Source organism: Scardinius erythrophthalmus (assembly GCF_964197995.2).
Source record: "Scardinius erythrophthalmus genome assembly, chromosome: 4".
Classification (NCBI taxonomy): domain Eukaryota; kingdom Metazoa; phylum Chordata; class Actinopteri; order Cypriniformes; family Leuciscidae; genus Scardinius; species Scardinius erythrophthalmus.
This window is the reverse complement of record NC_138224.1, coordinates 1,502,751-1,515,034: the sequence shown is the minus strand read 5'-3', so window position 1 is coordinate 1,515,034 and position 12,284 is coordinate 1,502,751. Positions and strand designations below refer to the sequence as shown.

Genomic DNA, 12,284 nt, shown 5'->3' with positions numbered 1-12,284 from the left:
GTGTAAATGAGGATATGTCTTGTTTTTAATAAAGATTTATATAACGAATTAACAATAAAAGAAAACGTTCTGTAACATAATATATATGATTAAAATAAGTACAAATTATATTAAATTACATTAAATCGTCTTATATTAAAACCAACAAATAAATATATAAATTGGGTCTAACATATATAAACTATATAGCCTAGATGCCTTTTAAATTTTGGGATGGGGGTCCCCCTTCGGGGGTCTGTGGCACAGACATATAAAATATATTAAAATTATATTTATTATGTCTATGGTCTCTAAAAGATTGAAAACCCCCGCGCTAGATTATAAACCTTTTATGTTTATTTCTTTCCACTAGAGGACACTGTTCACCAACTAAATACACTAAAGGTACACCTTATTTACCCCTTAAGTTACATATTATTACTTTAAAGGTACATATTAGTAGCTACCCTTTGAAAGGTTACTGTCCCAGTGGCAGCTTTTGTACTTTTTTTCTAAGAGTGAAGACTCACTGAAACTGTTTGACAGACGTATGAAGTAGAATGGATCATACTCCTTTTTTTAAAGACCCCATGAAATCAAAATCAAGTTTTTTTGGCTAAAAAAAAAAATCTAAAGCATCTACATTATAAATAGATGGTTAAGCTAGGGCTAAGATCAGTGATCAGTCACTTGTTCACACAATTACTATTTTTTTATATGGTGAATGGCACTTACCCCTGGTTTCACAGACAGGGCTTAAGACTAGTCCTAGACTAAGATGTAAGTCTGAGCTGTTTCCACTGAAATAAACTTGCACTGACTGATCTTAAAAATATATCAGTGCCTTTTTAGTTTTAAGATGCACATCGGTAATGTTTTTTTCTAAGCATGTTTATAAAAATTACTTAAATGTCCTAATTGATCTATGGTCTAATCCTGGCTTAGTCTAAGCCCTGTCTGTGAAACCGGGCCATAGTGCACTACATAGGGGATAGGGAACAATTCAGACAGTGTAAATATGCTTTCCATTGGGGCAAATGAAGTCTGGTTTCACGTTAGTGTCCAGAGACACGACAGCACAGAGTCGACACAGGCCACAAAACGTATTGGATCCTTTGAATTCTGCACAGAATGCTGTATTTTAAATAGATATGGAGATTAGGAGAAGAAACGTTAGAGATTAGGAGGAAACTGCAGCTTTAACGATCTCAACGGCTCTGTCCGAGCTGTGATGTAAACCAAACTATAGACAGTAAAAGAAATGGACACAGCGACCCCATAGACTTCAACGGAGAAAAGTGAAGCAAATTAGAAGCACTTCTTCCTGATGGCTGAGCGAACATGCGCAGATGTGATGTGAGCAACCCGTCTGACAGTTGTAAGTCTTCTAGTAGCTGTGCCAAGAGAAATCTGAATCATTCCCTTCCAAATCTTGCAGAGACGGAGAGCGTGAGTAGGAGCTGTCCATGAGCTAGAACAACTTTATGACTCTCTATGGGCTTCTCCCTCGACTTTATGCCTCCACGTCAACCCCGATTGACTGCGAGCTTCTCCTCCTGTCTATACGGTAATTTCCAGAGAGTCGCGTGGTTATGACGCAATCGTTAGCCTATTTTTACAAAAACAGCTTCTACGGGGCCATAACTTAAGATACATGGTAATGGAGCCTGTTATACATTGTTGTGTTTCTTTAGAAATAAACAATGGACAAATGAAGTCTTTAAACACCTCAGATGTAAAGTTATTCGCTGTCAAAGTGACGCCAAAATGAATGGGAGTCAATGGAATGCTAACAGCAGGTGATAGCTTGTTAGCCAATGGCGGCCCCTGCACGGATGGTACGCTTTCCGGGTGCTGGATTACCCCCCCTGAACCAAACGGCTATTTCAAAAAAGGGGAGGAGCTGTTCGATATGCCCCGCCCTGTCTTCCTGTTTCAGTGGAAATAGGGTTTATCAGAGAATGTCTCATAGGAAGAGAATTGGCACTCTCTGCTTACTTCCGGTTTCTGGACTGGCTGCAGTAACACGTCTCTGTCCATGCGGGGGCGCTCACAGGCGAGTGCAGAATGAATGGAGGTCTAGGCGCTATACCCATCAAAATCTACTTTTCTCAGGATATAATTTTTTTGTCTAGTAATTTGAATGTTGTATTCGAAAGGAGATGCAAAGAAATTACACATTGCTGGGTGTTAGATTTTTTAGTCACTTATTTGCTTTAAAAAGTCTTTTAAAATGTCAATGATGTCATACACATCGTACGACCAGAGATACTGCTTTACGGCGATCCTTCAGTCACTTTGGTGCTTTCAGCTCTGCACTTTCTTTTCTCTCGAGGCATCGACAACACAGCTGACATAGGCAAACACACAACACAGCTGACACAGGCAAACACACAACACAGCTGACACAGGCAAACACACAACACAGCTGACACAGGCAAACACACAACACAGCTGACACAGGCAAACACACAACACAGCTGACATAGGCAAACACACAACACAGCTGACATAGGCAAACACACAACACAGCTGACACAGGCAAACACACAACACAGCTGACATAGGCAAACACACAACACAGCTGACATAGGCAAACACACAACACAGCTGACATAGGCAAACACACAACACAGCTGACACAGGCAAACACACAACACAGCTGACACAGGCAAACACACAACACAGCTGACATAGGCAAACACACAACACAGCTGACATAGGCAAACACACAACACAGCTGACACAGGCAAACACACAACACAGCTGACATAGGCAAACACACAACACAGCTGACATAGGCAAACACACAACACAGCTGACACAGGCAAACACACAACACAGCTGACATAGGCAAACACACAACACAGCTGACACAGGCAAACACACAACACAGCTGACACAGGCAAACACACAACACAGCTGACATAGGCAAACACACAACACAGCTGACACAGGCAAACACACAACACAGCTGACATAGGCAAACACACAACACAGCTGACATAGGCAAACACACAACACAGCTGACACAGGCAAACACACAACACAGCTGACATAGGCAAACACACAACACAGCTGACATAGGCAAACACACAACACAGCTGACACAGGCAAACACACAACACAGCTGACACAGGCAAACACACAACACAGCTGACATAGGCAAACACACAACACAGCTGACATAGGCAAACACACAACACAGCTGACACAGGTAAACACACAACACAGCTGACATAGGCAAACACACAACACAGCTGACACAGGCAAACACACAACACAGCTGACATAGGCAAACACACAACACAGCTGACATAGGCAAACACACAACACAGCTGACACAGGTAAACACACAACACAGCTGACACAGGCAAACACACAACACAGCTGACACAGGCAAACACACAACACAGCTGACATAGGCAAACACACAACACAGCTGACATAGGCAAACACACAACACAGCTGACACAGGCAAACACACAACACAGCTGACATAGGCAAACACACAACACAGCTGACATAGGCAAACACACAACACAGCTGACACAGGCAAACACACAACACAGCTGACATAGGCAAACACACAACACAGCTGACATAGGCAAACACACAACACAGCTGACACAGGCAAACACACAACACAGCTGACACAGGCAAACACACAACACAGCTGACACAGGCAAACACACAACACAGCTGACACAGGCAAACACACAACACAGCTGACATAGGCAAACACACAACACAGCTGACACAGGCAAACACACAACACAGCTGACACAGGTAAACACACGTGCTAGAAGAGTTTTTGTTTTGTTTCTGGTCCCGCTTCGGATGCCACGATGCCATCAAGCGGTATGTCTGGTCATAATCAGTCCTTCACTGACCAATCAGCGTTCATTAGCAGAATGCTAGCGTGTTATGGGCAACAACAACTCAACCTGTAAGAAATCGAAAGGACATAAGTACTCGTTCATTCAACTTTCGACCTATAACCCATGTTGAACTTGCAAAATCGACAATAAAATCTGAGATTTCTCAACGGCAATCGGGTGAAAGAGACAAATTTAGCCGTATAGCCTCATAGACTCCCATTCAGTCTGCACTCGCCCGCGATCACCTCCAGTGGAATTCTAATGGAACTGCAACCAAGATCGATACAATGGGGCTAATAGGAAGTGCCAAGGCTCTCTGTAGACGGACTCTGGGGTTATGCGCAACCAACTTCCGTATTCTGTGAAACAGAGCGCGTCGCTTCCGGTTTAGGTTCTCTGTACGAGCTACGTTGAATATGGGGCTGTTTTACTCGAGATGTCTTCAGGAGCTACTGAAGATGAGCATAACCATGTCCATACATCTTTACACTGAATAATGCTGCTCGTTTCAAGGCACTTTATTGGGCCTTTAATTATCAGGCTTTTTTGTTTTTTGTTGTTGTTGTTGTTGCGATTTTTGCCTTTATTTTCATAGGACAGGTGATGGTGGAAGCACATCCTCAAATATGCTCCTAAAGAAGAGAAGATTCCCATAATAGAAAGACTTATTTAACGTTTTTTTTAAAGGTCAAGAAACGGACAAAAAGTAAAAAAAAAAAAAAAAAAAAAAAAGTATGTCATGGGGTCAATATCATTTTAATTATTTATTATATTCACAGCACGTAGCCTATTTCAATGTGAGCGGATTAGAGTTGGGAGGTATTTTCTTAATATTCAACAAGAGCAACAATCAGACGTTTGAGGGTTGAAAAACTCTGTTTGAACTGCTTTAGCGGCTCTGAAAATCACACTCGGCTCTCTTTGTTATTAAAGGATTCGAGGCCGGGGTTTAAAACACGGTCCTGAGAGCCAAAGCCCGTTTTTTCCTCCTCTCTGTCGGCGGCCGGCCTGTTAGTGTTTGTTTAAACGGAAAGCTTTTTCATCACAATGCATGGAGCCGTGTTGAAAAGCAATCGGCACTACCTCATTTTAGTCCGAGGCACTACTTTACCTCACAGGGTGTTTAAGACCGTTGCGCGCAGGTACAGAGCCGTTGGCTTGGCAAGGAAATCCTCTGAAACCAATAATCCTGGGTAATTTTCATGGCTCGGCAGCAAACGCCCATCTAAATTGTACAGATGTTTCCCACGCTTGAGGCCCGATTGATTTCTCTGCTGGAGGAGGTAATTGTCCGATCCAGTTCGCTCGGACAGCCCGAACTACCGACTCGAGTTTTTTTTATGTCTTCTTCACGAGAACAAACCGCAGCGCGACCGTTGCAATTACTCCGCTGAATGTGAAAATCAGCCTTTGGTTCGAGCGGTAATTAGGTCAATTAAATAACACACACCGTCCCCTGAAGACTCAAGAAAAGCACGTCCATTCTTTATAGTTTAAGTGTGTTTGACGATATGCTTTCTTTCCCTGCAGAACATCAAAGAAACACTCAGACTTCCCGCCATTACAGCTCCATTCTCTGTCTGTCTTGTTCCCACACGCTGATAGAGTTTTACAGGTGGGGTTTCATTCTCGTTTGATTATTTATCCTGCTTTTCCTCCTGGAGGAACCACAGAAGTCCTGCCAGAGCTGACCCGCCTGTCACAACAGCACTGTTGAATGATCAATCAGTTATGATGTTTTTACATTGCTTTAACTCGTCAAAATAAGTTAAGCAAGATTCAACTCTTTTTAAGCCGGTTTAATGTAATTTAAGTTGAAATTACTTAAACATCCAAGTTGATTGTACTTGATATTTTTAAGGCAGCAACTTTTTTTTTTTACAGTGAGGTGATTAGCCTGAAAAGCTTTGAAATCAGCTCACCTCCTTCACTGAGTACTAGTAGGCCTACATTTAAAGTCATTCACTAGATGTGTGTGCTGGATTTGTTTCTGAGATGTTGGAATATGCTCAGAAGACTGTAGAAACTTGTTTCCACCATGGAATAAAAAAGGTAATTGTGACTTTTTTTATATCACAATACGCATTTGCAAGTTTACATCTCAATAATTTTACTATTAACTTACAATTGTTAATCTATATCACTCAATTCTGAGTTTTCAATTCTCAATTCTGAGGAATTGCGAGTTATAAAGAGTTTTATAAAAAAACGCAAATGCAAGAAAATGTCAGAATTGTGATATAAAGAGTTTTTCTTCTGTGGCGGAAACAAGTTTCTATAGTCTTCTAAGCATTTTCCAACAACTCAGAAACAAAATCCAACAAAATTGCAAGCTTATATCTCACAATTCTGACTTTTTTTCCCCACAGAATTCTGAGTAAAATTTATGAATTCTGAAAAATAGTCATAATTGCAAGACTTTTTTCTCAGAATTGTGAGATAGCCTATAATGATAGCCCCCATCTAAACGTATGAAACTTCAGCAAAAGTCTCAATTTACTCCCCATTTTTATTTATCTGAATGCAACAGTGAATCATCTTGCTGAAATGTGATAGTCTGATATATTCAGGAGCAAAATACAATTTGTTGTAAACGTCTTTGAGTCGAGTCTGTGTGGTCCGACTGATCTGAGGGGGGTCACTTTACAGTATGTCGACAACATGCTGACAAATCTGTTGGTATGTTATCCTGAAATGATCCCAAAATGAGTAAATAGTTCTTGTAGCCTGTAAAGCGGTGTGAGAGGAGTGCTGGTGGAAAGTGGGAAAAAACGACAAAATCCCATAGCGTGACGCTCCATCCGCACTGCTGATCTCAGCCTTCATTAACTGCTTGTGTGACTTTCATCAAAGTCAAACAAATAAATGTCAGAGAATTTGAATTAATTCCCAGCATGCCAAGTGCCAAAGACCCCCTTCCCTGCCATGGAAAAGTTGAATGTTAATGCTCTGGGAGAGAGAGGGACCTGGGAAATGTTCCCATATTTCTAATGCATATAACTTGAATAAAGCTAGTTTTATCTTAGCTCATGAGAAAACAAGACTACAGAAGACATGGCTTCTCTAAGCAAGAATACATAAAAGCCTATAAATTCTCTTCAGAAAATTTGGACTAAACCGCTCATATGGATTAGTTTTATGATCTCTTGTGAACTTGTGAAAGTGGTAGTTGCGTAGCCTGTCAATGGAGGGACATAAATCTCTCACAAAAGATCTTCATTTGAGATGATCGAAAGTCTTATGGGTTTGGAACGATATCAGGGTGAGTATTTAAATTTTTGGGTGAACTAACCCTTTAAAAAGCTACGTACGAGCTATAGCGGGAATTAGCATAAATTGGCCAGTTTTCTCTTTCAGGTCAACTAAAGTCATGGCAGAGCAACATTTTTTAAGAGAATCTCGCTGAGCAAGTGAGTTAAAGTTGAACTGTTGACATGTTTATAGTGGCTACATGAAAAATAACACATCTGGTTTAACGGTACAAACATTTGAAGGAAACTCTATCGCCCTCTTGAGTGCTGAGGTTTGCTGCCACCACAGTAGCTCAAGAACACATTAAGTGCGTTTAACCGGACTGCCAAGCGTTCGCGTGCTCGCGGAAACTGTTCTTGGCCTTAATCAGCGATTTGTATTTCCACACAAGACTTTTGACAACTTTAGTTCCATGCTGAACTTCAACGGCCGTGCAGACGGACTCCAGTTCAAACGCTGTCCGTTCATTACGGCCTGATTTTTCCACCTCATGGTGGAATATTTTCCCGTTTGCACAGGAGCAACATCAGAAGTGAATGTGCGATATGAGCCAAACGCTCGGCTGAAGCTTTCCTTGTTCTTTACTCTCTGAACCTGAGATACACACAATCAAATATACCACACACACACACAGAAGTCCAGACACTGCAGGAAAAGTCAGATGTTTAATCATTCAGTACATGTTTTTTTTTTCTCTCAGTGCAAAACAACAAGAGTTATTCTATAAAGTGTGCTGGTCGTGTACAGAAGATCGTTGTGTGGTTGTGTGATCTCAGCTGTGGCCGATAGGTGGCGCTCTCTCTCTCTTTACTCTTTACTGATGTGATGAAGTGGGGCTCGTCCAGGTCAGCAGGAAAGAAACCCAAGATAAACATATAGACTGTACAAAAGCCCGTCTGCAAACCCTAGTGAGCTGCATCCTAACTTAAGCGGCTGATCTGGAAAAAACAGTGGTGTGCGCAGGAGACTATTGAGTTTGACAAGCTAAACAACAGAAAATAAATGCACAAATATGGGGTACTTAATGCATGAGTAACATTTCAGTCATCTTCAGTCAAAAAATAAATAAATATTCAGGCCTAAATGTAAGATTACGCATTTGAATTGCATTTAAAATTTCCATTCATTTGGATTAGTTAACTAATAATTAGATTAATTAACTAATAAACTTAATGTGATGCATATTTGTCAGTAATACATCAATGAACAGGTCAGATTTCTGTGATAATACTAATAAACTGAGTGTGTTTTAAATGCACAATAACCAGGAAGCTGTATTCTGTTATCAGGCCAGTAGATGGCGATGTCACTTCGTAAAGTTTTCGCAGATCTGTGTGAACAGGGATCATTTTGATGTTTTCATCTGTGCATGAAAAAGTTTAATTTTTAAATGAACGTTTATTAGTTCGTTAAAACGGCGTAATCCAAATGAATGGAAGTTTAATATGCAATTCAAATACATAAATTTAACAATTTTTAGTGTTGGATGTTTGATTTTAGTAAGCTTTCTGCGACAGTGAAGCCTTCGGATAGGGAATGAGTCTATGATGCTGTCTAGCTAGGCAGCTCACTAAGTTTTGGCACAGACTCACAATAAAAACATGGATGCCAAAGCTGATGAACATACAATGAACAGAGAGGTGGGCATGACTATAGTCTTCTTCATTCAACTGAACCACAAAATACGTCCATTAACAAAATGACTTGTATATATTTCTATATTTATATATCTAAAGTGCATTATAGTACAAAAATATAGAAGGTCAGCAGCACCTTGATACCTTTACAAAATAAATACACCATTCAAACAAAATAAATTACAGGAATTCTGACACCGTAATAGAGGCATAGTCCTAAAAAAAAAAAAAAAAAAAAAAAGGAATAAAAAGGAAACCGAAAAAGAAACAAAGCAAAGTATTCACAAGGATCCAAATCTGCAGCTCGGTGGAGCTGTAATAATGCTTTAGCAGTATCGTTATTTGTCATTGTCACTGTTCGGGCGCATTGAGAATATTTACAGACAATAAATATTTTCCTCTCACTTTTACAGTGGACGGTAACATGAGCATTTAGGTGTCCGTTTCAAAAGTCCTCACGGATCTGAAAGAGAAAAGGCAAAACTGTTACATTTCAATGAACTGATTTATTATTGTTCAATCTTAACCAAAATCTTTTTGGTTTTTATAGTTAAACAAATACTTAGTAAAAATAATGCTGTTTGTTATTTAATATATATATATATACATTTTTAGAATGTAAACGCATGTGTTTTAAAACTGCAATTGTTACGTCAAAAAGCAACTTCTACTTGACTTAACCCGTACAAATGTACTTTGTTGGTATGAATTAATGTATTTAGGTTGATTCAGTGATGTTGAATAATAATTTTGAGTTGAATAATCCATTACCATTTATTTCAATGTAGTAATTTAATGGGGGTGTAACAATATATCGTGTCACAATATATCACAATACAAACATGCAACAATATGTATTGTGGATAGTTCACCCAAAATAAAAATTACTGTGAGAAAGTTTTAGTGTCAGTACTGCATTAAACTACTCTATATAATGTTGAATATAATGTATAATAATGCATATTTGTGGGTTCTGATAATGCCAAATGTCTGACATTACCAGTAAAAAGTGCAGTCAGTGAAAGAGTGAAAGCATATTCATCTACAACAGGGGTCGGGAACCTTTTTTGACCAAAGAGCCATTTTTTTCATTTTTGGATAATGCATTTTTCCAAAAGAGCCACAGTAGGAAAAAAAATTGCCTATATATATATATATATTATTAAAGTTAATATTAAAGACGTGCTTTTTTCAATAAAAAATTCAACCGTAGTAATTATTATTAATATTATTTAATTATTAATATTATTAACAAATATTCAGCAAACAATAAATAAGTTGGAATATGGAATTAATTCTGCAGGGATTTCACTGTGAGGTTGAGTACCAAGTGATGAGCATATACCATTTTGTGTGCGTGTGAGAGAGAATGAATGCACACAGTACTATCTGCTGTGTTTACGTGAATACTCGACTTAGCATTTTGATATATTTCTGTGTTTATTTGGCCGTTTAGGCGCGCAACCGAAGACAAAGGCTGCTTGTCCGTGTTGCGCTCGAAGCGCGCGCACAGTATCCTGTCAGTTCTCTTTCGCGACTTATCGCGCTTTTAATATTTCTTTTCAATATAAAGCACATCCTGTTCTTTTCTTTCTCATTCATTCATGTTTTGTTTTTAATAACTTTAAACAGAATCGTCAACTGAAATCTGCGCGGATTATCAAAAATACGACACATTTATAGGACATAAAGGGTCTCTGCGGCAAAAGTGAAAGTAGCCTACCAGCGGGTGAAATGTCTCTATGCGCAGCAAAGCACCCGTTTCAATAAAATGTTATATTAAAGTTTATAAAGTCTACTTTTACATTTTTGCTGCTGTTCTAGAATGGTTTTCGCCAGCTTGAATCCCAGTGCAGGAGCTGTAGGTTACCACAGAAACGTAAGCGGTTAGTTGATTGCTGTGGTGACTCGTGACACTCGCGAACAGCACTGAACACGCACTTTTGCCGGTACAACTTTAATATTATTATTATCATAAACTTTTCATTAACTTCAGTAGGCTGTACTACAACAAGGGAATTGTAATTGGTTGCTTTTTCTGCAGAGAGCCGATCTCTGTTGATGTGTTTTAATTGTTTTTCATCGATGGTTTGTTGGTAAAGGGTTAGAGACCTCGCGAGCCACATGATTTTTGCCAAAGAGCCAGATGTGGCTCGCGAGCCATAGGTTCCCGACCTCTGATCTACAATAATTCTGTATTTTCATCTTCAGGATCATGAATATTGTTAATCTGGTGTCTCTATTGTGGTTTCCAGCACCAAGTCCAAGACTATTCATTTACACACACAATGTAATATCAAATTTAGCATTTTAATCAACAACAGCACATTTTTTTGTTAACATTTTATCATATGTCTTGGAGTATCGCGATAATATGAGTTCGGTATCGTGATATGTGTCGAATCGTGACATGAGGGCATCGTTACCGCCCTATCTTTTAATGATGAGTATCTGATCAGACAATAACGTACCGTTGTCAAAGACTGACAGTGTTTTAGTGCATCGCCCACTCCAGGTGGAAGCCGCTGCCGAACTCTTCCAGTGAACGAGCTCTCCTCTTCCTCTTCTCCCCATCTCTCCTCTTCCCCACTCTCCCTTTCTTCTTCCTCTTCCCGATGGCATTCATCGTGCTCTCTTTGTACGTTTGCGACTTGTTGGTTTCTTGCGGGAGGTTTGTTCCCTCTTCGTCCTCCAGACGGAAGCTGATTGGCAGATTCTTGGTGCCGCCGGCGGGTTTCGGATGCGCGGTTCCCATTCCCATGGAGACGCCGCCTCCCATCGGCACGGCGACGGTGAAGCCGCCTCCCCCTCCGCTGCTGACTCCGCCCCTCGGCTGCTGAGCCTCGCGGATCTCAGCCGTATGAACTTCGTGAAGAAGTTCCTGAAGCCACAAGCGTCTCTTAAAGTCCTGCAGCGTTCGGCCCTTATCGTGCATCAGCTGAGCGTGTGTTACCGAGCGCTTACTGGGGGAGAGACAACGGAGACAGAAGTCACAATTAATAATTACTTTCACGTCACTCAAAAACACTGTTTCGTTCACATAAACTTTTTTATTTTCAGCTGACGTGACTAAGCTCTCTTTATTTTGGAATAGCAATGCCCACTTTTTCACAATCCAATCAATTCCCAATAATATATGCCGTTTTCAAGTAAAATGGAAAAAATTATGTTTTGTTGTCCAGCACAAATATCTGAACGTTCTTAAATCAAGATAGTTTCAAGATCCTGAAAAATTGATAAAAATGTAGTGAGTTTGTGCTAAAAACAAGAACAAATATCTGCCAATGGGGTCAGAAAAATAAACTTAATTCAAAGAGAAAATAAGATTATTTTTGTGACCCCAATTTTATTTCTTGATATTTTAAATAGAAAGCAAGACAAAAATACTACAAAAATGCAACAACATTGTGAAAATTATCAGAAAGAATATCAAAATAAATTGCAGTTCACTTAAAAATGAATAATAAATTATACACACACACAGACTTGTGTGTTACTATTGTTTAGGCATAAGATTTAGTGCCTGACAGTGAAG

At 39.6% G+C, this 12,284-nt stretch overlaps 2 protein-coding genes across 5 annotated transcripts in view; one reads left to right on the top strand and one right to left on the bottom strand.

Moving 5' to 3' along the window:
- ripply2 (ripply transcriptional repressor 2) overlaps positions 1–12,284 on the top strand; it is a 486,302-nt gene that overhangs the window by 54,521 nt on the left and 419,497 nt on the right. The window lies entirely within an intron of this gene.
- pthlha (parathyroid hormone-like hormone a) overlaps positions 7,760–12,284 on the bottom strand; it is a 21,045-nt gene continuing 16,520 nt past the window's right edge. For 3 of the 4 annotated variants that reach the window (XM_081363871.1, XM_081363869.1, XM_081363868.1), the window contains 2 exons: positions 11,221–11,712; positions 7,765–9,212 (listed from right to left, as the gene is read on the bottom strand). In XM_081363871.1, the coding sequence (XP_081219997.1) occupies positions 11,244–11,712 (469 nt within the window). In that variant the 3' untranslated portion in view covers positions 7,765–9,212; positions 11,221–11,243. Of the gene's footprint in view, positions 9,213–11,220; positions 11,713–12,284 lie in introns of all 4 variants that reach the window. The other variant, XM_081363870.1, reaches the window with a different exon arrangement.